At 38.3% G+C, this 27,264-nt stretch overlaps 1 protein-coding gene and 1 non-coding gene across 6 annotated transcripts in view; one reads left to right on the forward strand and one right to left on the reverse strand.

Annotated features, from left to right (window-relative positions):
• The window catches only part of PRKACB (protein kinase cAMP-activated catalytic subunit beta), a 150,490-nt gene extending 139,223 nt beyond the window's left edge, over nt 1-11,267 (reverse strand). For 2 of the 5 annotated variants that reach the window (XM_081490136.1, XM_081490131.1), the window contains exon 1: nt 10,555-11,267. In XM_081490136.1, coding sequence (XP_081346262.1) covers nt 10,555-10,600 — 46 coding nt within the window. In that variant the 5' untranslated portion in view covers nt 10,601-11,267. Of the gene's footprint in view, nt 1-7,461; nt 7,527-8,284; nt 8,389-10,554 lie in introns of all 5 variants that reach the window. The other 3 variants (XM_081490140.1, XM_081490137.1, XM_081490138.1) reach the window with 3 other exon arrangements.
• Nucleotides 11,268-17,464: 6,197 nt separating this feature from the next.
• LOC145508109 (small nucleolar RNA SNORD113/SNORD114 family) lies at nt 17,465-17,538 on the forward strand. The gene has a single exon (XR_014055368.1). It is a non-coding gene; the product is annotated as a small nucleolar RNA SNORD113/SNORD114 family (small nucleolar RNA).
• The last annotated feature ends 9,726 nt before the right edge of the window (nt 17,539-27,264 follow it).

Raw genomic sequence — 27,264 nt, forward strand, 5'->3', positions numbered from 1 at the left:
TGTAGAGTTGATTCACTTTGCTGTACAGCAGAAACTAACACAACATTGTAGAGCAATGTACTCAAATAAAAATTAAAAACAAAAAATACTAAACGAGGTAGATATGGTCTCTGCCTTTATAGATTACAATGTGTAGTAGAAGGAGCTGAGAAATCAATGTTAGTGTAAATGCCACAGTTAACAGATGTAAATCTCTCCAAAATGAACTCAAAGTCTATTTCCCAAGATGATCTCAGAAATTCTATATTCATTCCCATATCAACTTCTATGTTGTATTTTTACCCTAGTATCAATCTCAACACTTCCCCAATGGCTCAGCAGGGAAACAATCCACCTGCAATGCAGGAACACAGGAGACACAGGTTCAATCCCTGGGTTAGAAAGATCCCCTGGAGTAGGAAATGGCAACCCACTGCAGTATTCTTGCCTGAAAAATGGTTCCATGGACAGAGGAGCTTGGCAGGCTACAGTCTAAAGGGTCACAAAGAGTCAAATACAACTGAGCAACTAAGCAGATAAGCATCAGTCTCAGGAACCTGTGTATCACTATACATTTTACCATAAACATCTGAATGTATCCATCTCCCAGCTTAAGGCTAGAAACCAAGGCTTACTTTTTTTCTCGTATTTCATTTATGGACTAGCACGATGCCTGGTACAAAATAGGCAATTACTAAGTACTGATTGAGAATAACTAAAGGATTGAATTAATGACAAATGACTGTTCTGTCTCTGTGTCATTCTATCAGTTGAACTATAGCTTATTTAGTAACTCAAGACTATAGCCTAAAGAGGGACTCATATTCTTCCCCAGTTTAACCTTTCATGGCTTTATACATCTAGCGAGCTGAGCTAGGATAGGAGGAGTTAAATTATAAACAGAATCGACTCTTACAAAAGAAGCTAAGTAACATCTGTACAAACACGTTCTCTCAACTTTGTGGCTCACATACCACAGTGGTCTGCTGATGCTCTATGGTCTTCTACTCGAATAAGTGGTACAGAAATTGAATATTCATTTTATTAAGTAGGACCTCAAAATAATGAGATCTCAACACAATATCTTTAATTTTTTGAGTCAAAGTCCAGATGGATAATACAGATTTGCCAAGGATTTACAGGTTTAGATTCAACAGTTGTTTTACTAGAAAACAAAAGTTTGAAAAGTCATTGAAAAGTTAACATTATATGAACAGTAGGCAACAGGGAATACAACCTTAAACCATGGCCATAAAGCCTGGGACTTTATACCTTTTAATAGCAAGTCAGCTCAAGATAGGGCGTTTACATTGGATTTTGTGAGGCGGTCCTAATGTCAAATGTGCCACTGCATCAGCCCTCACTGTGAACTGTCAACTAGTTCATTTCTCTAAAGGAGTCCCAAATTTGGTTCAGAAAACTATCCACATAGATACAGAACATTACTGAATCTAATTTATATTATAATCAAAAAGTGAAAAACCAGATTATTACTACAGGAAATACTCTACATTGTACTTCCAACAAAATTCTCATGTTTGCACATTTCCTTATTTAAAGCTTTCACTATACTATGAGCTACAAGTAGGCAACTCTTTATCTCCTTCATGACCCCCCCAAAATAAAAAATATATATAAATGAATAGACGAATTATAATACATTAAAATATAAAAATTCAAGCTATATCTCCATTTCTATTTAAGCAATTTAAGTTATAATAATTTATTATTTGCATTATGGTAATAAACCTTAATATTAACAAGAAAGAGGTCTAGGTTAATATTGATGAGCATTTTTGAAGCTGTAAGGGACTGAAAGAGTTACAAAATCTACAAAAAAAAAAGAAAAAAAGAGTAAAAAAAAGCATCAATGTTTTCTAGCAATTTTTAAGTCACTAAAGGTACCAGCTGAATTTATAAGAACAAATGCTTTTACCTTTAAACATAAATAATCAGTTAAATATATTTATTCTCTAAGCCAAGTTTATGAAGGTTTCTCTGTACTTCTTTTATTGCTGTACAACTAACTTTTATAAGTTTTGAGGAATAGCTCATAAGTTCTAGTGTTTTAAATTCAGGTGAACAATTTTCTCTACCTATACTATTTGGTTCATATACTTCAATCATGTAGACCTATTACAGAATAAAGAGTTCCAGGTTTGGTTTGTTTTGTTTTTTAGTTTATCCTCAAACAATAGACGTTCAATTCTCTTGCTCCTATTAGCTGTCCCTGATTTTAACTTTTCTCCACTTCTGCTATACACAAAACATCATAACTACACATAACATGCTAAGGGTTTTTCACTAAGAATAGAAGGCTTTATGTCTTGTTTCTAATCTACTCCCCTGATGACCAATATTTAGATGGTCTCTTTACATACAGTAGAACATGACAATATCTTCAAAGATCAATGCAGTGATTCAAAATTTGTTTCTTAGGCCAAAATTCAGAAACTATAATTCTGTTAAGTACAGATCAAAAATTTCCCCGAAATATATTACTGTGTATTTGCTTATACTGAGGCTCATTTGCCAATTCGCCACCCACATAGTCTTTAATTCTCAAGTCTTGCTACTTTAAAAATAAACCTTCTCTCTTTTAATAAATATATATGGAAATCACTGAACTATAAGGCTGGAAAAGACCACAGCCTCTTTATCAAATTCGTTCTTGTTAACTTTATAGTACAGCTTGGAGGTATTAAAACACATCTAAAGTGAACTAATGGAAAGAATTAGAAAATAGAATTTAGATTTTTCTTATTCTGAGTTCACACTCTTACTATTAAATCACACTTTAACTTTTTAATATCTATTTTAAAGATCTCTAGGAGAAGAATATTGATACTTAGTACAATATATGTTTGGTACAATATTTTACATATTTTTCTACTACTCCACATGACTCTACAAAGCTCAAAGCTTACAGGATGCATACTTTAATTATGAAAGTAACACATTTTATCTGACTTTAATGTTGTTTCTTTAAAAGTTACACTGTTCTCATCAGTGCTCTGGGTTTTACTTTTTTCAAAACAAACAAAAAAAGCTAAACTTTTAGTGGCTACAGTTCTTAATTTATAGAAGCTATGTCAGATGTCACACATAGTTCTATAGATTCTAAACAGCTGGCCTTAGAAGGGAAGCAAACTGAGATGTAATGTGGAAAAAGGCCTCTGATCATCCAAGGTCATTTTTCCCCCACAGCTGAGAGAATTATAGACAATCCATATATGAAATAACAAATCAGATAGCATTTCTCAGAAATTCCATAGACAATCCATATATGAAATAACCAATCAGATAGCATTTCTCAGAAATTCCATAGGCACCCTAAGTTCAATATGCTCCCCCAAATCTGTTCCTTCCTTTATATTCATTTCCTGACTCCATTACTGGCATCACAACCCACCCACCAAGGCAAAGAAGCTAAAAACTTGGGAGTTATTCCCAATCCCTCCTTTACCTCATTTCCCAAGTGCAATCAGTAAAGCATAGTCTGTTCATTTTTAGTTTCCAAATTTCTTACATTTTAGGTCCTTCCTGTATCCCTACCTTTATTACCATCTTGATCAAGACCCTCCAAGTCCCTCACTTGAGAGAAGGAGTCTTCTAACAGATTTCCTGCCTTCACTTCACTTGTTCCATAACGACATCTTCACATCACCACCTAAGTAATCTCTCTAAAACCCAAATTTTATCGTATCTTTCTCTTATTTCAGAGTCCACAATACCTTTGATACTTTTATCCCTAGGATGAAATTCAGACTCTGCATTTTATGGTCTCTGTCCATTTCTTGAGTCTCATCTTTCAGTGTACAATCTCCCCTCTTCCCTACCACCAACCCCGTCCTTTTTAGTCATAATGAACAACTTACTTTCTTCCTGGAATATGTCATGCTGTTTCAACCCTCTGCATCTTTGCTCACTCTGTGCGTTCCCTCTTCTCAGAACACACTTCTTCCTGTAATTCTATTGTTGAGCATTTACCGTTTTCAATGCTCAACCCAGGGCTCACCTCTTCTTTGAAGTCCTTTTTGGACTTCATTCCCCACCCACCTCAGTGGAAATGACTATACTTTCTACTGGTTCCCCCAATGAACTTAAGAAGCCATTTGTAACAGGTTTTTTTTTTTTTAATTATCATTAAGTTGTTGACATGTCTGTCTCCCTCTTCTGAAATATGGGCATTCTGGAGCAGGTACTGGGTCCTATTGAATCTTTATTCCCACAGACTTGCATAAAGTCTGTCACGTTTTAGGAGCTCAATATGCTAGAATGAATAAATGAAAGCACGAATGAATGAACAAAGAAAAGAACAATAGAAGATACTCTTGAAGGAATATTTTTTAAATTAAGAAAAATACTCAATATAATATGGTACTGACCTAGGTATATTTACCTCCCATAAATGCCACATTTTTCTATTTGATGTAATTTTTTTCTTTTTTTTCCCCATTAAAAACCTAAGATTTACTCCTTTGAGGAAATTTGGACATATATGTGTACTAGTATTTATTATCACATAAATATACAGACAATTTTATAAACTATACTAATTACTTATTTTATTAATTTAATGGATCATCAGACTGATTTATGGTCAACTCCTGACTATCTGGGCTTCCCAGCTGGGGCTAGTGGTAAAGAACCCACCTGCCAATGCAGGAGAGGTAAAAGACACAGGTTCAATCCCTTTCCAACCCCTGGAGGAGGGCATAGCAACCCATTCCAGTATTCTTGCCTAGAGAATCCCATGGACAAAGGAGCCTGGCAGGCTATAGTCCACGGGGTTGCAAAGAGTCGGATATGACTGAAGTAACTTAGCATACACTATCTGAAAGAATCTTAATAACTATATGCTGACTTACCTAGGATCTTTTCATGTGCTGCTTCTACCACTCAGCCATGGCTTACTTTTCTAAACTAGCTTTCATGGCTTTAATTATCCTGTTGCTGGCAATGAAAAGCAACAATATCCTAAGTGCAGGACTCTGACCAGGAGAATGGGAAAAATGGTTCCTGAACAGGAGGTAACTTTATACAGTAAATAATCTGCACAAAATTGAATCACAGAATCACGGAACTGGACATGATATTAATAAAATGTATTTATCATCCAAATAGTGTGGCTGTTTGTTTTGATATTTTTTCTTCATTTTTTAAACTAATGAAGACTATTTCAAAATTCTTCTGCCAATCTATTAAAATGGAATGTTACTAATTTTCCTTTAAAAAATAACTGAAAGTTTAAAGACATGAATAAGATATGAGATCATTAAATTTGTTCTTATTCAAAGCTATAAAAATTTTCATTGAAATATATTCACTGCGATCCAGTATTAAAAACTAAAAAATTCTAATTCTAGTAGAGTCCAATAAGGAAATTAACTTTGTACATAATTCTACAGATTATATACAAATTACTAAACTATAATAATACGTTCACTAGGTTTGCAAATGCTTATTCAGAGGAAAAACTGAAGAAATAAGTTAATTTCTAGTATGAGAAAAGATAAATATAGCATTTTGTTCATCTATGAACACTTGTGAGGATCTACAAATTACAAAGATGATGGAAAGATAGGTTGGTGTTTTTATTACATGCTATGCTCTAAACTTGGAGAAGGAAATGGCAACCTACTCCAGTATTCTTGCCTGGAGAATCCCATGGATAGAGGAGCCTGGCAGGCTATAGTCCGTGGGATCAGTCGCAAGAGTCAGACACGACTTAGCGACTAAATCACCACCACCACCATGCTCTAAAAGCTATGCTATGCTCTAAACCTGTGCTGTCCAATATATCAAACACTAACTGCCGCATGTAAGTTAAAAATTCAGTTTCTCAGTTGCTCTGGTTACATTTCAAGTGCTCAATAGCTGCAGGCAGCTAGTGGCAACCACAGAAGACAACGTAGATAGGAACATTTCCATCACAGCAGAAACTCTGATTGGATAATGCTATTGCAAACCATGGTATAAAATGCAAATTTCCAAATATTTTTAAAATAACAGTACAGGTTCAGAAAGTAATTTTTCAATTGGCTATTTCACAGAAAGGGAAACTATACATTTATGAATGAGAAGAAAAAATGAAATACAAATATTAATGAAGGTTTAAGTATATAAAATCAATTTTCTATGGCTTACTTTGAAATTATACCATATTATATCTGAAAAGACTTTCAAGGTAATTTAATCCTTCATCCTTATTTTACAGAAATTGAATCTAGAAGATAGAACAAGGAAAAAAAATAATTTTCATTTAAGATATCTATTATATTCAAATAGTCACTATTGAAAACAACCAAAATTTCCTATAATAATACTGATTAAAATGAAGTCTAAGCTATTCTGTGTGTCTCAGAATAAGCTTTTCTGTTGCATACAGAGGGTGTTTGCACAGTGGTTAGGATTTCAGGTTCTAAGGTTAACCGGCCTAGTTCAAACGTTACCCTTTCACTGAACTAGCTGTGCAACCTTAAGCAAGTCATTTAGGCTCTCTGAGCCTCCTTTTTCTCATCCATTATATAAAATGGAGAATAACTGAACTATGTTATACAGCTGAAAAGATTAAGAAAATTATGCATGCACACTTAAGAGGATCTGGCACATAGTAAACCCTTACAAAATGCTAGTTTTTATGAAACCTGCATTTTGGTTGAACCTAGTCTACTAGTGGGTGACTTTCTTCAACTTCCATTCATCTTCAAAAGTTCTTAAGACAGAGAAACACTCTGGAAAACATAAAAAAAATTCACTGTATGAACACTGGTGGCTCTACCACTTGCAGTCACAGAAGAATGTGCATCCAAACCTCTACCAATACTGTAACCACAGGCCTCAGCACCATGGTTCTGACAGTGTTACACATAAAGCCCACAGGCAATATGTGCTGCTACTGCTGCTACGGAAATCCACTGTGTGGGGGGGGGGAGGGTTTTTTTTTTTTTTTCATGAAATTAAAAAAAAAACTTTCAGGTTAAAATAGGTGACACGATTTTTATGTTGGGGACTGTGAATAAAGTGAAAGACAGGATAAGTGAAACAATTTTGAATGACAAGGTTAAAATTTCTCAGAGAATTATATGTTCACTTATTTTTCTAAAATTTATACTTCTGCCTATTAGCTGAAGTTTAAATAACTACATTCAAATTTTGAGACCCCTATATTTATGGGAAGACTCCTATATTTATTTACTATATTTAGGAGAAGGGGATGACAGAGGATGAGATGGTTGGATGGCATCACCAATTTGATGGACATGAGTTTGAGCAAGCTCCAGGAGTTGGTGATGAACAGGGAAGCCTGGCATGCTATAGTCCATAGGGTCACAAAGAGCCGGACACAACTGAGAGACTGAACTGACTGATATTTGTGAGAGTAATTTTTTTTTTAATATACAAAACAAGTAGGTATGTAAAATAAGAGTTGCTCTTTCATTAAGCTTTAAGACATCTCAATACAATTTCCCAGCTTACCACAGTAGAGTAGGTACCCAACTTAATGTTGGGCTTCCCAGGAGGCACAGTGGTAAAGAATCCGCCTGCCAATGGGAGAGACACAAAGGAGATATGCAGTCAATCCCCGGGTAGGGAAGATCGCCTGAACAAGGAAATAGCAACCCACTCCAGTATTCTTGCCTGGAAAATTCCATGGACAGAGGGGTCTGGTGGCCTACAGCCCATGGGGTCACAAAGAGTTGGATATGACTGACCATAGCACAGCAAGCATTGGAGGGCAGATCTCAGTACAGTACAACATAAGCACCAGACGGTCCAAGCTAACCAAGACCCTTCTCAAATATTTTTAAGCCCAACTTCATTGTTCTGGAATATTTTTAGAACTAAGGTCCAGAGTCACCTGTACGAGGCATGAGCCAAACCTCAAATCCTAACTGACCTGATATTTTTAAATCATTTCAAATCAAACATTTTCCTATTGGTAGTTTTCAGAGTTTTAACTTCACATTCCATAATGTTAGCATTTGTCATATTTTGCTTTTCAGTTAACTTTTATATGTACATTTTCTCTCTCACATTAGATAGTAAAACTTCTTGAGCTTTTACTTACAGGGTCTCCATATGTAACTAATACACTTGGTAGACACTTTGAAAATATTTGTGTTACTTGATTAGTTAGTGATGCAGAATGGAGTCAGGGGACCAGATTCAATTCCTTACTCTGATATCACTAACAGTACGATCTGAGCTCCTGCTTCTTCAGAGGTCGAGTTCTCTGGCTTTGAAAAGGAATGATTACATAGGCTGATCTCTAGGACCACTTACATTTATAAAAGCTTACCCTTTTATGTATTGGTTGAAGTTTAAATTCAGTTCAGTCAGTTCAGTTGCTCAGTTGTGTCCAACCCTTTGCCCCATGGACAACAGCACGCCAGGTTTAAATAACTACATTCAAAGTTTGAAAGGCATATATTGAAGTTTAAATAACTACATTCAAATTTTGAAAGGCATATAGTTTCAAAAGTAATTTTTAAAAACTATACAAATCAGTTAGCTATATAATGGTATAAGTTATTCTTTCATTAAATTTTAAGATAGACCAGCAGCAACATGTATCTGATAACATTGCTCCAAATGAAATGACAAACTAATCAACATGTGACATTTCAAATGATTGTCCAGTGAGACATAACTTGCTATTTTCTCTTATCACTTCAGAATATGTATTCAAACTACTATAATGACCTTCAGTTTCCATAAATAAACTTCTATAAAAAGCTGGCTAACATACTTAAGAACTAGGCTGTCACTAACAGTTAAAGCTTATGAAAGAATTTACTCAAACACTTCTAAAGTTTCCATTCTGTTTCCAGTAAGTATTCTAAGATTATCTCATAGCTAGGAGCTTCAAATGTCTAGGGGAGAATTTGTTTGATAACCTTAATAATGGCAATATATAGATCACAAAAGAGTCTACTATCACTATTAAAAATATAAACACTGTACAGGCCAGTACTTGTTAATAAAAAATCACTGTTATGATTCAATTACCAAGCACACTTTGTATACATTAGTACATATTTTATCTTCATGTTAATAGATCTTCAAATTAAAAAGGAAAATGACAAAAGGCAGAAACAATTCTTTACACTTCCCTCATTTGTAATACTTCCTATACAGTTAGTTACCATATTTGTGCAATTATAAGAAAAAAGACCACTGAAGTTCCACCTATATATTGTTCTTTTTAAAATGTCCATCTCACATATTAAAGACATTAAACTTTTCTGGAGCTCCTGAAAATTAACACCAAAACCTTACTGGTGAAACACAAACCATATAATTTGACCTAACTATTCATATTAAACAAAATGAATGACTAGATCTTTCCAAACTGATTCTGCTTTACTGATATGGGGGAAGTGAAGTGAAAGTTGTTCAGTGCTGTCTGACTCTGCGACACCATGGACTATATGGTCCATGGAATTCTCCAGGCCAGAATACTGGAGTGGGTAGCCTTTCCCTTCTCCAGGGGATCTTCCTAACCCAGGGATCGAACCCAGGTCTCCCACATTGCAGGAGGATTCTTTACCAGCTGAGGCATAAGGGAAGCCCTAATATTGGGGTGGGAGGAGACTATTTCCTTCATGCTAAATTATGAAATTAACTTAAAACACGTTATAAACACAGAAACATTAAAAGATACTGTTTACACAAATTGGAATAAATCATCAGGTATCCCCTATTCATCTGGAATTGCCTCAAGTGCTTACATGTCACTTACTCCTAGCAACAAAACAAATACTTGTTATCTGTTCATTCTGAATTATAAGATCCGAGTTGTACCGGGCAAAGGCAAAAACCATCCAGATTTACTGACTGACTAATAGACTGACAGATAAATAAACAAAACCATATGGCCATACAGTAAAGTGCAGAGTGCCTGCACTTGCAGCTCGCAGAAGAAATCCACGGTATTCTGGAAGCACTTCAACAAGGAGTAATCTTTAAGTTTTACAGACATTGTAGCAAATTTTTGAATGTCTTAAGAGAAGGCAAACCTGTCCTTTTTTTTCTCTAACGGGAAAAGTTGCTGCTCACTCTTACTAAATTTTCAACTCCTAACCTGAAGAGATGGAGGATCTCTAACACAGTTACCCATTTAGGATTAACCTCACCTGCGGAGAACCAGAGCCGCAGTCCCTCACCTGATGATAAAATTGGGTTAGACCCAAGTGATGGAGGGAAAAGAGCCAACACTACCTGTGGCTCCCAAAGCGGGGGGCGGGGAGGGAGGGCTTGGGATGGTCCAAGAGACTTCTTTACCCGGACCATATTTGGGGAAGTGTCTAAGCTTGGGAGTCCCCCCGCTCTAGTGTAAAAGGGAGTCACGGGGACCTCTCTCCTCCCTCGCCCTCTCCAACCGGCCCTCGACGCTCAGCTCTCGCGCCGGAGCTGGGGGGAGGGGGTGGCGGAGGAAGGCAGCCGGTCCCCAGGGCCCCCTTGAGTGGTTCCCGGCGGCCGCTGAGGCCTGGACCATGCCTGCGGCCTCCGGGCTCCGACCCCGCGCCAGCCCTCCCAGCGGGCCCCCAGACCCGGCCCTTGACTCACCGCTCTCCACCTCGCTGCCTTTCTTGGCGGTCGCCGCGTTCCCCATGACTGGGGCGAAGGGAGGAAGGGGTGAGGGAAGGGAAGCGGGGCTGGCACCGTCCCAGCCGCTCCACAGGCTAAGGCACCTCCCGCTTCTACACCGGTCACAGTAGTCAGCGCTCCCGGCGCTGGCGCCCAGAATGCGGGCGAGAAGACTGGGCAGGTTCTGAAGCGAACTCAGCCTCGGCCGCAACGGCGGCGGCGGCGGCGGCGAGCAGACACTCCCCCTTCCCCTGCCCCACCCCCCCCCGCGCGCCCCCGGGCAGTCGCGCACCCGTGCCCGGGACCCTGTCCCTCTTCGCCAGCGGGCGCGCGCGCCGGAAGTGACGTGCCGGCCTGGGACACGGGCTGCGGGCTGAGGGGAGCCTTGGGCTCGGGTAACCCGGGCTGGCACCTCAGCGGCCCACGGGGCTGGGATGTAGTGGCCCGGGCTTACTCTCGGATGCCCATCCCAGAGATACGGGAGGCGGCGTAGGTACAGTTAGCTTTCAGGAACCTGTCGTCTCTTAGAGTGGCGTCCGTCAATGCCCTGGAGCGGGGCCGCGGGAGGCCATAAAGGTGTTTGGGTTGCATTCTTTATGCCCTGCATCGCGGCGGCTCCTCGATCATAAGCTTCCGTGGCCCCACAGCCCCACCGGTCCGAGAGGATCGCACGGTCTGGGAGGAGATGGCACAGGAGGGGAACCCCTTGGTGCTCGCCTCCGGGCTTTGCGGACTGATCAATATCAGCCATGGGAACAACCTCGTCCCTAATTCCAATCGTGGTTCGGAGCCTCTCTTTGCGTCCCAGATCCAGGTATTTGCCGAGCCAACCACGTTTTCGTCCCAGTTCTTAGGTCGTGGCTCACTACCCTTTGATGTTTCCCGTGCAACTTTCATCCGCTGTGGTTTTGCGGGATTGCTCTCAGGTTTTGTCAGATACCCCAGGCGGAAAGAACGGAAAGTATTGCTGTTTCTGCAGAACATCTGTTGATGTGAGTCATTGTATTTAGCAGCTGTCTGTGTAGATGTCAAAATAAATGCATTCCCAATTGGTAGTGGCGTTTTCCTTAGTATACATCTTAGAGCAATTGAATTGTGAATAGTAACCAAGTAATTTATGTGGCACTCCAGTGTTTTTTGTTGCACATTTCTTTGAACTTTGCGCTGTGAGCATTCATTCTACTACCAGGCAAGTCCTTATTCTAAATTTAGTGTAGAAGAACTAACTTCCGGAGGCACAGAGACTACATAAATTTATTTTGTGTCCCCAAGGCACCAAGCACAGTAGATATTTAGTGGATACTTGTAGATTTCAAAGTCAGCATTGGAAATCTCTCAGAATTTTTTTAAATAGCTTTCATTACTGACAAAAGCAGAGTGGTAACTGTAGAAATTTCTCAGTAAGTTCTTCCCACTATTTCTTATAACTAATTCTGTTAATTTATCAAAGATTTATATCATGTACTGTATTCCAAGTACCACCATGCAGATAGCAACTCATTGGATCCTCAAAAACTCTGAGATGGAGTTTTACTATCATGATTTCCCTTATGAACAAACTAATGCACAGAGAAGTTAAGCAGTTTACCCTAGATTACACAGCTAGTATATTGTGGAAGCAGGATTTGAACCTCTGTAATGGGGCTCCAAAGTGTGACTTTTTATCCATGGTTTTATGTGGATCTTATGGTAAATTGCTTTCTCTCCATTTAAATCCCCTTGACTTGAAAAGATGCATCCATAATGAGTTTATTTCTTGGGAAAATTCATTATATCATTTTCTGGGTTTCCACTAAATCCAAGTAATATAAAAATTGTAGAGAAGGATTTGGACTAGGTGTAAGGTTTGTGTCAGCATGCAACAATGTTGCAACAATGTCACATGCTTCCAGTCACATTTAGTGTGTGTTGTGGGTATGATATTTCACCATACCTTCACAGAAAGTTCAGTAAATAGCATTAGAAGTGTGTTAGTTGCTCAGTTGTGTCAGACTCTTTGCGACCCCATGGACTGTAGCCCACCAGGCTCCTCTGTCCATGGAGTTCTCCAGACAAGAATACTGGAGTGGATAGCCATTCCCTTCTCCAGGGGATCTTCCTGACCCAAGGACTGAATGCAGATCTCCTACATTGCAGGCAGACTCTTCACCATCTGAGCCGCTAGGGAAGCCCCCAAATAGCATTAAGCCACATACCAAATTAAGAACAACTTTTTGATACACTTTCTTCTGGAATCCTGGAATACTCATGCTGCCCTCACTGGGGTGAGTTTTAAAATGTATACCTTTTTAGAGACCAGCTTTAATAACAGAGCTGATGGGCTTCCCTGATGATTCAGATGGTAAAGAATCTGTTTGCAATGCAGGAGACCAGGGTTCAATCCCTGGATCAGGAAGATCTCCTGGAGAAGGGAATGGCTTACCCACTCCAGTATTCTTGCCTGGAGGATTCCATGGACAAAGAAGCCTGGCAGGCTACAGTTCATGGGGTTGCAAAGAGTCAGACACGACTGAGCAAATAACACTTTCACTTTAATAATAAAAGAGAGGTTATGTGCATAATTTGTCCCTATCCTTAACAAAATTTTGAATTCTAGGTCTCTAACAAGAGGGCAGCCATTTGTTTAGTAAGTTATTAATTTGTAGAAGAGACTGTTGACAGGGATTACAGAGTTAAGATACCTTATAACTACATCCTGGAAAGTTAAGCAAAAATTCAACCTTAGAAATTTCTCCCTTTCTCTCTCAATTTTATCATTCATTGGTTAAGAAATTGTTAATTAAGAAAAAATGATAAATAATTGGAAATATTTTCTTTTTTCAGTATACTATTATTTCTGTTTTTTATGTTAATAATAAAAACTGCTATATTACACTGCTACTTTGATTCAGAGATTATACGTTGAGTTTAGTTTCATGAATGATTTTCAGTTAGTAAACATTCATGATCATCTAGTTGTAATTATATTCAAATTGCTTTTTCACTATTAGAGAAAGTTCTCTTTAGAAATCCATTGTTTATATAGCATCTAAAAGACTATTTTAAGAATTGTTGGTGTTTGTTTTTTACTTGTAGAAGGGGCAGAAATTTCATTAACTGTTATTCTTGAATGATTGGTACTAGCATAGGGCAACTGCTATCCTTTGCCACTAATGCCTTTTCTATAACCTAGACAAGTACAGAGGAAGAACTATATTTTGTTTCCCTAGGAAAGCAGATGCAGAAAGAAGGAAGTGATATGGAGAAAAGACTTTGAGTTACCTTCTATATAATAGTTTATCTAAGAACATGCAACACTCTGTCGCAGGGAAAGGTTGCTTTAGAAATAACTATCCTTACATTTTCTAGTACTTTATAAAAACGTTTTCATATGTCATTTTTTATCTGATTCCCACTACAAACCTACATTATATTAGCCACACTTTACAAATGAGAAAAAAGCTCAAAGAAGTGAAGTAACTAGGCCAAGGTCACTCAAATGCTAAGTAGCAGAGTACTAGATTATATACTATTACTGTGAGAGACAAATGTAATCTCAATCTCATGAAGATTAGTTTTTATTATCCACATTTTGCAAATGAGGAAACTAAGGCTTAGGAACAAAGAGCCCTCTATTCTTCTTAAGAGTCACCTTTTCAGAAAGGAGTGAGAAAGTGGGGGGAAATTAGTAAATTGTTATTCCTATTTATTTTGTAGTTTTTACTTAATTATGAACTAGATTTCCAAGACCTTTTAAAGTAAAGCACCCTCAAAAGTAATATATGTCAGAAATACTTGTTTTTCCTTTGCAATCACCAGAACAGATAAAGCTAAAATAGTTGTTGGAAATATGACCAGGTCATTTTGCTATTTTTATATTGTATTTTACATCAAGTAAGTGCAAATGAGAATATATTTAACCATCATAAAATTATGATTATTTTGAGTGATTTAACATTGAAAAATCTATGAGAAGGATCTAAGGTAACTTGTTATTTAATAGGTACAATAACCCAATAAAACGGTGTATTCTTTGCATTTATGTTTCAACAATGATTGTTCAACAAATATGATTAAAGCAAGTTTGAAGAGTCTTTATTATATGCAAAATATGATGAAGGGACATCCCTGGTGGTCCAGTGGCTAAGACCCTGCACTCCTAATGCAGGGGGCCTGAGTTCCATCCCTGGTTAGGGAACTAGATCCCACATGCTGCAACTAAATATCAAAGATCCCACATGCTGCAACTAAGACAAGGTGCAGTGAAATAAATAAATACTGAAAAATTTTCCCTTTATATTAAACATGATAAGGGTACAAAGATGAATACAATCTGTTCCCTGCCCTCAAGAACTTTTTGTTTATGGCAAGAAGGACCTGGAAGTAATTATGTAAAATAAAACTAATTAAAACTAATAAATAAATCACCAAGGAAACTTAAAGATAAGTACTATTAAATGATCAACCAAACAGAGAATTTAGAACTGGATTTTGCTCTTAAGCAGGTGGGGAAGATTATTGAAAACTAAGAACAGCAAACTAAGCTGCTGCTGCTGCTGCTAAGTCGCTTCAGTCGTGTCTGACTCTGTGCGACCCCATAGACGGCAGCCCACCAGGCTCCTCCATCCCTGGGGTTCTCTAGGTAAGAATACTGGAGTGGGTTGCCATTTCCTCCTCCAGTGCATGAAAGTGAAAAGTGAAAGTGAAGTCAATCAGTCGTGTCTGACTCTTGGCGACCCCATGGGCTGCAGTCTACCAGGCTCCTCCGTCCATGGGGTTTCCCAGGCAAGAGTACTGGACTGGGATGCCATTGTCTTCTCCAAACAAAGAGCAGAGGCTTATACAACTATCCTTAGATCACACCAGATCAGATGCTATGGAAGGATGTTGTTAAGAGTTATAATCTTACCACTGGGCTGTAAGCTATTTTGACATCACCATGTCAACTGTATCCAGAATGATGTCTGGAAAAAAAAATGTGGGGCTCAATAAACATTTGTTGAATGAGTGAATAAGTGAATGAATGGCAATCTCAGACTAGATCATACTCATTTGAAGTATCCTTACATGCTGAAGAAATGATGCCTTCAAATTATGGTGCTGGAGAAGACTCCTGAGAGTCCCTTGGACAGCAAGGAAATCATACCAATCTTAAGGGAAATCAACCCTGAATACTCATTGGAAGGACTGATGCTGAAGCTGAAACTCCAGTATTTTGGTCATCTGATGCAAACAGCTGACTCATTGGAAACGTCCCTGATGCTGGGGAGGATTGATGGCAGAAGAAGGGGGCGTCAGAGGATGAGATGGCTGGATGGCATCACTGAAGCAATGGACATGAACTTGGGCAAACTTCGGGAGATGGTGAAGGATAGGAAGGCCTGGTGTGCTGCAGTCCATGGGATCACAAAGTGTCTGACATGACTGGGCGACTGAACAACAACAACAACTGCATGACCTTTAGAAAGTGAGGGCTTTGTTCAGTATGTCATAGAGAAACATTGAAGATAGTTAAAGAAAAGAGCAATATGATTCACATTTTATTAGTAAGCTAACTGATAACAGGGTGATGGATACATTGAATGAACTATAGATTGGCAGCAAGCTGAGCCATAAGGCAGCTGTTGTAATAGAAAAATGATTTGAAATCATTGGGTGGTGTAGCAGCAATAGAAGAGAAAGAAAGAATGCATGTGAGACATTTGAATGTAAGAGCAAGAGGATTTAGAAACTGAAAGCTCTTTAGCATAATACAAGTCATGGAAGCCCAATTCAAACTAGCTTAAAGGAAAAACAAAATGTATTGCGACAAAGAACTGGGAAGTCTAGATTGGACGCGACTTTAGTATTAGATTCAAGGCTGTGTATCTCCACCTATTCACCCTAATTCTGCTTATACATTGACTGTATTCTGCTAAATAGGCTCTCTTCATATGACAGATTTATATACTTCCAGCTTAGCAACTTAAAGAACGATGGCTTTTCTTTCTCAGTATCCATCTATTACAAATATATTCTACATATTTGTTCTGTATGGATCACATGACCATTCCTGTGAAGAGAGGAGACAGGATACTATGATTGGCATGGAATGTAAGAAATGCATTTTCTGGAAGAAATTGTCATATAGGGTAGAAAAAAGCAATAGATACTCAATAGAGTGAAAATAAGAAAAACTTAAAGTTCTCAATCAATCTTCCTTCTTAGGTGAACGGATAACAGATATCAGGAATGAAGGAGAGAAAACTAGTTTTTAAATCAGTGAGAGATGCATGATTTGGGTTGTACTGTGTTTAAGTTGGTTATATAGCATCTATTAATATATGGGGATGATGAGTAGTGGGCAAACGCAGAGTTAGATCAGTTCCGGAGTCATGAATCAGTGTAAACATGAGAGTCAAAGCTGCAGCTCTGGAAGAAATCACATAGAGAGAAAATAGAAAAGTGGGGAAAAAAGGCAACAGGAACAGGCAGTTACAGAATGGAGAAGAGAGAGGAATACTAAAAGAATCCTAATATAAGAGCCTGGAGTGGTCAGACAAGCTGAAACAGAACCAGCAAATGTACTTATACAAGTCAAGAAAAAAAGTGGGCTATCACTTTGATTGACTGCATACTAGAAATCGACTCTATTTAAAATAAGCAAAACAGAAATTTATTGAAAGAATATACAGTTGCTTATAGGAAGAAGAAGAAAGCTGAAAAACCAGGCTTGGCATGCTCAAGAACCAGGCAGCCCCACAGAGTCCAAATAGTAGTTGTTGCTTGGACATTTTTCCCTGAAATAGCTAATGGAACAACAACAACAAATCTTGTTCCTTTCCCATAATTCAGTTTCTAAGGAGAGAATTCAGTAGCCACCTTGGGTTAAATTTCTGCTTCTTGTGAGTGAAGAAAATAGGTACAACATTGGATCAATGATGGTTTTTCGGTGCGTGTATTAGTCGTGTACGATGAATACGTGTCTGGAACTCTGAGGTCCAATGAAAAGAAAAAAAAAAAAAATTTCTGCTTCTTCCGCAGAACAAGGCAACTGATTTACAGTCCCATGGGACTCATTAGTGGAGAAGCAGAAGTTTCTCAGAAACAAAACAAGATAGAATAGAAATTGAGCACTCAGTAAGACAGCAATACCCACTGCAGAGGATTTATTAAATAGTGTAGTAAAGACAAATGTTTCTCCTCAGTGGAGGTATAATGAACTACCCTTTCTCTCCTCCAAAAATACGTGCTAGATTTTGTTAAAAAAAAAATCATAGATTTTCTTCATTTAAATATACCAGAAATATTTTGTTACCTGATATGGTAGGCAGAATAATGCCCTTCCAAAAGATGTCCATGTCCTAATTCCCAGAATCTAAATATGTTACCTGGAATGGCAAAGGGAAATTATTGCAGAAGGAATTGAAGTTGATAATTAGCTGGAAAAAAATTCTTACCACTAAAACTCATTATTTTGGACCATGCCTGTGGGCCTAATGTGGATACAGAGGTAAAAAAGTGGAAGAGGGAAGAAGAAGATGTCAACCAAAAGTCAAGAAATGTGGGCAGCCAATAGAGTTGGTAAGAGCAAGATTCTCTCCTAGAAGGACTTCCTTGGTGGTCCAGTGGCTAAGACTCTCTGTTCCCAATGCAGGGGGCCAGAGTTCCACCTCTGGTCAGAGAACTAGATCCTGCAGACCTAAACTAAAGATCCTGCATGACTCAACTAACGATACCATGTGCTACAACTAAGCCCTGGTGCAGTCAATAAAAAAAAAAAAAAAGATTCTCTCCCAGAGACTCCAGAAAGGAACACAGTCTTCCTGAGACCTTGAGCCCAGTGAGATCGGAGTCAGATTTCTGACCTCTTGAACTGTGAGATAATAATTTTATGTTGTTTTAAACCACCAATTTTATGGTAATTTGTTACAGCAGCAATAAAAAATTAATACACCCTACACCATTTTAAAATAGAGGGAGCTAGGTTAAAAATTTTGCTAAATTATCCAGACTAAAGCCCAGGCTCTAGATTCTAGCTAGTGTTCATTGCACTTCACTCAAGAGTATTAGAAATTCTTACTGCTGAAACTCATTATTTGGAAACACTGATTTCCTGGAAACAGGATAAAGAAGGAAAAGGAAGTTTAATTTCCTCCTAAATGATCCTGTTAAATGACTATTGAGTGTCTTATTAAAGAGAAGGAAGTTTAAATAAAATTTAGTTTTTCTGATCTGGAAGTTTAAGGTGTATTTAAATAACATCTGTGGAATGTGACAGAACCATGGTTGAAAATTAAGGTGAATTTTATTTATTTATTACTTTAAATCTGGCAACCACTCTTCTCAATATTTATTTCCAAACATTTTAGCTTATACTATGTATAAGTTGACTCATTGGAAAAGACCTTAATGCTGGGAAAAATTGAGGGCAAGAGGAGAAGGGGGCGACAGAGGATGTGATGGTTGGATGGCATCACTGACTCAATGGACATGAGTTTGAGCAAGCTCCAGGAGATAGCGAAGGACAGGAAAGCCTGGTGTGCTACAGTCCATGGGGTTTCATGGGGTTGCAAACAGTCAGACATGACTTAACGACTCAACAACAACAATGTACTACTTATTTCTCTGAGAAATGTTGACTCGTTAAATAAAAGGTGCTATTTGCTTTTTAAGAATAATTGTGCAAGTTTAGGAATGGCTAGAGAAAGTGAGCTGCTCAATCTAATTAAGAGAAAATTCAAAAGCCCAGAGTAATCCAAGAGGAAAGGAGTGAAGAGGAGAGATAAGAAAGGAAGAATTAGCAAGATGTCAGAAGACGAGTTTTTATATGGAGCGGTACAGACAATGACAGCTAAAAGTTCTAAATGTGACTCTAAGTTGTTTCCTATGTAACATGTAAGGTAGCCCCCAAATCTTCAACTAGATTTCTGCTACATGAAACAGCTTTGTTTTGGTGGTTGCTCTTGATCTTGGAGGGAGAGCAGTGAGCCATCCTGTAGAGAGATCTTGGTTCCCTGCCCAGGGACTAAACCTGGGTAACCTAGATGAAAACCAGGTATCCTAGCTGCTAGACCACCGGGCACTAGAAAAAAAGTGGCCCTGTCTCTTTCCCTCATTTGAAAGCAAGAATGTTTTAAGGAGGCAAAAATTATAAAAACAGGTGTAAAGTTTATAATTAGAGACACAGCCTAACATGTATGGGAGAGCACACAGAAAGGCAGTTTGTTTATTTAAGAGAGAAGCTAGGCAGAAATATACAACCAGAGAGAAAGTGTGTGGGCATCCCCCTTAATAAGGAGTAGCCTCTTAAGTCAGAAGTCAGGCAGAGACACACACCCAGAAAGGAGTGCAGGTGTCCTGAGTGAGGAAGAGCACAGTAAAGAGGTGATCCTTCTGGTCTTTGTTTACCTTTGGCCCATTATCTTATTTCTTTCTTCACACCTGACTGGTCTTCGGATCCTCCCCAGGATGCGTGCACAGCTTTTTTCTAAGACTGATTCCGCCGCAGAGGCTTGTGGGTGCAGGTCCACACTTCTTATTGGGTGGGGCCCCCTTCGTTTTTGACCCACAAGAAGCCTTCCTGTTTATGTGCAGACAGAGAAGTCTTCCTTGACCTCAGCAGTGAGCACCTTATCTTTTTACTTTAGTAGAACTCAGCTTTTGCCACTAGCTTTGTCCTTGGAGGGTCTGGGTGAAAACAAAGCTTGCATTTTACTCCGCTTGACAAAAACCAGGTGTCTAGCCCAGGGGCCCATCCATCTCCTACCTCACTCTGAAGGAAATGATGACAGACAATCTTGCCTTTGACTTAAAAGTATGGTGAAAAAGTGAATAGCCATTAGTTATTTCAGAGCAAGGAACAAAAACTCCTCAGAGACAGGAAATGAAAGTCAGAGTGGTCCATGAAAACATAAGCCCAGGAGAAGTGTGTACAAAATCATAAGGAGGGCTTTGGATACTAAAATCCACATAACAGGGATTTAAATCAATGTTTTATAGAGAATTAAATAGCTCGACAACCATCACCACCACCATCACTACCATCAACAACAATTATAATCATAACTAAAATGCACAGAATATTCTTTGTGTACCAGGTTCTGCACTAAACCGTGAAAATACATTACTTCACGTAATTCACTAAGAATTCTGCCACAAGAGGGAGCAGGTGTAATCACAGAAGGTCTGCTAAAGCCTTAAAATCTCTAGTAGGACTGATGGAAGGTAATGCTCACCCAAAAGCAGTTAGTAAAGACTGGAAGAGGGGACTGCTACACAAACGCAAAGACAGCAACACAAAACTCTAAGGAACATGAAAAATCAAGGAAACATAACCACAAAAGGATCATAATACTCTTTCAGTAACTGAACTCAAAAACATATAGATCTGTGGTTTACCCAATGAAAAATCTAAAATAGCTTGAAGGAAACTCAATGAGCTACAAGAAAACACAGAAAGACAATTCAACAAAATCAGAGAAACAGTATATCAACAAAATTAGAAAACTAACAAAGAGATGCTAAGTCACACACACACACAAAGAACTAAGCAGAAATTCTGGAGCTGAGAAATTCACTGAATGAACTAAACTCTTTATCCATTAGTCTGAAAGACACTTAGATTGAAAGACACTTAGATTGTTTCCCTATCTTGGCTATTGTAAACAGTGCTGCTAAGAACACTGGGGTGCATATATCTTTTTGAATTCTAGTGTTTTCATTTTTTTCAGATATATACCCAGGAGTAAAATTGCTGGGTCATATAGTAGTTTTATTTTTAGTTTTTTAAAAAACCTTCAAACTGTTTAGCATAGTTCAGTTCAGTTCATTTCAGTCCCTCAGTCGTGTCCGACTCTTTGCGACCCCACGGATGGCAGCACGACAGGCCTGCCTGTCCATCACCAACTCTGAGAGCATGCTCGAACTCATGTCAAATTGAGTTGGTGATGCCATCCAAACATATCATCCTCTGTCATCCCTTTCTCCTCCAGCCTTCAATCTTTCACAGCATCAGGGTCTTTTCAAATGAGTCAGCTCTTCCCATCAGGTGACCAAAGTGTTGGAGTTTCAGCTTCAGCATCAGTCCTTCCAATGAATATTCAGGACTGATTTCCTTTAGAATGGACTGGTTGGATCTCCTTGCAGTCCAAGGGACTCTCGAGTCTTCTCCAACACCACAGTTCAAAAGCATCGATTCTTCGACACTCAGCTTTCTTTATAGTCCAACTCTCCCATCCATATATGACTACTGAAAAAAGCAAAGCCTTGACTAGATGGACCTTTGTTGACAAAGTAATGTCTCTGCTTTCTAATATGCTGTCTAGATTGGTCATAAGTTTTCTTCCAAGGAACAAGTGTCTTTTAATTTCATGGCTGCAGTCACCATCTGCAGTGATTTTGGAGCCCAAGAAAATAAAGTCTGTCACTGTTTCCACTGTTTCCCCATCTGTTTGCCATGAATTGATAGGACCAAATGCCATAACTTAGTTTTCTGAATGTTGAGCTTTAAGTCAAATTTTTCACTCTTCTCTTTCATTTTCATCAAGGGGCTCTTTAGTTTTCCTTCACTTTCTGCCATAAAGGTGGTGTCATCTGCATATCTGAGGTTATTGATATTTCTATCGGCAATCTTGATTCCAGCTTGTGCTTCTTCCAGCCCAGTGTTTCTCATGATGTACTCTGCATATAGGGTAAATAAAAAGGGTGACAGTATACAGCCTTGATGTACTCCTTTCCCTATTTGGAACCAGCCTGTTCCATGTCCAGTTCTAGCTGTTGCTTCTTGACTTGCATACAGATTTCTCACGAGGCAGGTCAGGTGGTCTAGTATTCCCATTTCTTTAAGAATTTTCTAGTTTGTTGTGATCCACACAGTCAAACGCTTTGACGTTGTCAATAAAGCAGAAGTAGATGTTGCTCTGGAACTCTCTTGAATTTTTGATGATCCAACGGATGTTGGCAATTTGATCCCTGGTTCCTCTGCCTTTTCTAAATCCAGTTTGAACATCTGGAAGTTCATGGTTCACGTACTGTTGAAGCCTGGCTTGGAGAATTTTAAGCATTCCTTTACTAGCGTGTGAGATGAATGCAATTGTGTGGTAGTTTGAGCATTCTTTGGCATTGCCATTCTTTGGGATTGGAATGAAAACTGACATTTTCCAGTTCTGTGGCCACTGCTGAGTTTTCCAAATTTGCTGGCATATTGAGTGCAGCACTTTCATAGCATCATCTTTTAGGATTTGAAATAGCTCAACTGGAATTCCATCACCTTCACTAGCTTTGTTCCTAGTGATGCTTCCTAATGCCCACTTGACTTCACATTCCAGGATGTCTAATTCTAGGTGAGTGATCATACCATCGTGTTTATCTGGGTCATGAAGATCTTTTTTGCATAGTTCTTCTGTGTATTCTTGCCACCTCTTCTTAATATCTTCTGCTTCTGCTAGGTCCATACCATTTCTGTCCTTTATTGAACCATCTTTGCATGAAATATTCCCTTGGTATCTCTAATTTTCTTGAAGAAGTCTCTAGCTTTCCCATTCTATTGTTTTCCTCTATTTCTTTGCATTGATCGCTGAGGAAGGCTTTCTTATTTCTCCTTGCTATTCTTTGGAATTCTGCATTCAAAAGGGTATATCTTTCCTTTTCTCCTTTGCCTTTCACTTCCCTTATTTTCACAGCTATTTCTAAGGCCTCCTCAGACAACCATTTTGCCTTTTTGCATTTCTTTTTTCTTGGAGATGGTCTTGATTCCTGCCTCCTGTACAATGCCAGGAACCTCTGTCCATCTAACCCTTTGAATCTGTTTGTCACTTCCACTGTATAAGCATAAGGGATTTGATTTAGGTCATACCTGAATGGTCTAGTGGTTTTCCCTACTGTCTTCAATTTCAGTCTGAATTTGGCAATAAGGAGTTCATGATCTGAGCCACAGTTAGCTCCTAGTCTTGTTCCTTTTACTGTATAGAGCTTCTTCATCTTTGGCTGCAAAGAATATAGTCAATCTGATTTCAGTGTTGACCATCTGGTGATGTCCATGTGTAAAGTCTTCTCCTGTGTTGTTGGAAGAGGGTGTTTGCTATGATCATTGCATACTCTTTACAAAACTCCATTAGTCTTTGCCTTGCTTCATTCTGTACTCCTAGGCCAAATTTGCCTGTTATTCCAGGTTTTTCTTGACTTTCTACTTTTGCATTCCCATCCCCTATAATGAAAAAAAACATCTTTTTTGGGTGTTAGTTCTAGAAGGTCTTGTGGGTCTTTATAGAACCATTCAACTTCAACTTCTTCAACATTAGTGGTTGGGTCATAGACTTGGATTACTGTGATATTGAATGGTTTGCCTTGGAAACGAACAGAGATCATTCTGTCATCTTTGAGATTGCATCCAAGTACTGCATTTCAGACTCTTTTGTTGACTATGAAGGCTATTCCATTTCTTCTAAGGGATTCTTGCCCACAGTAGTAGATATAATGGTCATCTGAGTTAAATTCACTCATTCCAGTCCATTTTAGTTCGTTGATTCCTAAAATGTTGACGTTCACTCTTGTCATCTCCTGTTTGACCACTTCCAATTTGCCTTGATTCATGGATCTAACGTTCCAGGTTCCTATGCAATATGGCTCTTTACAGCATTGGACTTTGCTTCTATCAGCAGTCACATACACAACTGGATATTGTTTTTGCTTTGACTCTGTCTCTTCATTCTTTCTGGAGTTATTTCTCCACTCTTCTTCAGTATTGTATTGGGCACCTACCAACCTAGGGAGTTCATCTTTCAGTGTCCTATCTTTTTGCCTTTTCATACTGTTCATAGTGTTCTCAAGGCAAGAATACTGAAGGGACTTACCATTGCCTTCTCCAGTGGACCACATTTTGTCAGAACTCTCCACCACGGCCATTTCGTCTTGGGTGGCCCTACATGGCATGGCTCATAGTTTCATTGAGTTAGACAAGGGTGTGGTCCATGTGATCAGATTGGTTATTTTTCTGTGATTGTGGTTTTCAGTTTACCATAGTGGCTGCTCCAATTCACCAATTCATATTCCTAGCAACAGTGTGTTGGGGTTCCCTTTCTCCACATCCTCATCAACATTTGTTATTTGTTACCTTTTTGGTGATAGTCATTCTGATGGTATAAGGTGTTATTTCATTGTGATTTTGGTTTGCAGATGCTTAATGATACCGAGAATCTTTTCATGTGCCTGTTAGAAATCTATATATCTTCAGAAAAATGTCTGTCCAGGCCTTTTGCTCATTTTTTAATGAGGTTGTGCAGTTTTTTGTTTGTTTTTGTTTTGGCATTGTATTGCATGAGCTGTTAATATATTTTGGATATTAATCCCTTATCAATCATATTGTTTGCAAATATTTTCTCCCATTCAGTAGGTTATCTCTTGTTTTGTTGATGGTTTCCTTTGCTGTGCAAAAGCTTTTTAGTTTAATTAGATCTCATTTGTTTATTTTTGCTTTTGTTTCCTCTTTCTTAGGAGAGAGATCCAAAATTATTGCCATGATTTCTGTCAAAGATATTCTGCTTATGTTTTCTTCAATGAGTTTTATGATATTCTGGTTTTATATTTAGGTTATTAATCTATTTTGAGTTTACTTTTGTATATGGAGTTAGAAAATGTCCTACTTTTATTTTTTTACATAGAGCTGTCCAGTTTTCCCAGCACCAATTATTGAAGAAACTGTCTTTCCCCATTGTGTATTTTTGCCTCCTTTGTTGTAAATTAATTGATCATAAGTGTGTGGGTTTATTTCCGGGCTTTCTACTCTGATCTATTGATCTATGTTTCTATTTTTGCACCAGTACCTTAACACTTACATGCATGCACCCCAATGTTCATAGCAACATTATTGACAATTGCTGGAATGCAAAATCAACCTAAGTGTCCAGTGACAAATGATAGATAAAGAAGGTATATATACATACATAAATATCACTCAGCTATAAAAAAAAAAATAAAGTTTTGTCATTTTCAACAACATGCATGAACCTGGAGGGTATTATGCTTCGTGAAATAAGTTAAAGAAAGGCAAATACTGAATGTTATCACTTATATGTGGAGGTTGGTGATGGACAGGGAGGCTTGGCATGCTGCGATTCATGGGGTTGCAAAGAGTTGGACACGACTGAGCGACTGAACTGAACTGAAACAAATAAGTGAACATAACAAAACAGAAACAGACTGACTGATTTAGAGAACAAACTAGTGGCTACCTGTGGGGAGAGGGAAGGGGTGAGGGGCAAGGTGGAGGTAAGGAGTTGTTGCAAAAACTACTGTATATAAAATTAATAAACTACAAAGACATATGGTACAGCACAGGGAATGTAGCCCATAGTTTATAATAACTTTAAATGGAGTATAATCTATAAAAGTACTAAATCACTGTGCTGTACACTAATATAAAACTAATATAATGTTGGAAATCAATAATACTTCAATTAAAAAAACTTTTTAAATAAAGAGAAGAAAGCTAGCGACTCAGAAGGAAGGGGTAAAAAAATGCTGAAAGGAGTTTTCCAAGCTGAAATGAAGGGAACTCATTAGTAACCTGAAACATGTGAAAATATGCAACACATTGATAAAGGTAAATGCTGCTGCTACTGCTGCTGCTGCTGCTGCTGCTAAGTCGCTTCAGTCGTGTCCGACTCTGTGCGACCCCATAGACGGCAGCTCATCAGGCTCCGCCGTCCCTGGGATTCTCCAGGCAAGAATACTGGAGTGGATTGCCATTTCCTTCTCCAGTGCATGAAAGGGAAAAGTGAAAGTGAAGTCGCTCAGTCGTGTCCGACTCTTAGCGACCCCATGGACTATAGCCTACTAGGCTCCTCCATCCATGGGATTTTCCAGGCAAGAGTACTGGAGTGGGGTGCCATTGCCTTCTCCGGATAAAGGTAAATATATAGTCAAATTTAGAATACTCTAAGATTGTAATGTAATGTATTAACTCTAGTCTAAGGTTAAAGATAAGACGATTAAAAACAACTATAGCTACACAATTTGTTAGTTAATACACAATGTATAATGTGGTTAACTGTGACATCAGAAACAGAGAAAGGGGGATAAAAAGGTAAAGCTTTCATATGTGATTGAAGTTAGTTGCTATCAGTATAAAGCTGTTATAACTGTAAGATGTTTTGTGTAAGCTTTATGATAAACACAGAGCAAAAATCTATAGCAATTTACAAAAGGTAAGAAGATAATCAGAGCACCCCACTAAGGTCAATCATCAATTGACAAAGGAAGGCAGCAAAAGAGGAAAAAAGAAACAAGGAAACTATAAAATAGCCAAAAATAATTAAGATGATGTCGTTAAGAAGTCCTTACCTACCAATAATTACTCTAAATGTAAGTGGATTGAATTCTCCAATTGAAAAACATAGAGTAGATGGATGGATTAAAAAAAAAAACAAGACCCATGTATATGCTGCCTACAAGAGACTCACTTCAGCTTTATGAACACACGTGGGTTCAAAGTGAAGGGATAGAAAAAGGTATACCATGGAAGTGATACCAAAGGAAAGCCAGAGAAGTTATACTTTTATCAGACAAATAGACTTTAAGCCAAAACCAATAACTAGTGACAAAGAAGGTCATTGCTTAATGATAACAGGGTCAGTTTATCAAGAAAATAAAACAATTGTAGACATAATGCACCCAACATAAGAACATTTAAATATATTAAGCAAATACTACTAATAGATTTGAAGGGAAAAA

Source organism: Giraffa tippelskirchi, chromosome 5, assembly GCF_054371585.1.
Source record: "Giraffa tippelskirchi isolate mGirTip1 chromosome 5, T2T-mGirTip1v1.2.pri, whole genome shotgun sequence".
In the NCBI taxonomy this organism is placed as follows: domain Eukaryota; kingdom Metazoa; phylum Chordata; class Mammalia; order Artiodactyla; family Giraffidae; genus Giraffa; species Giraffa tippelskirchi.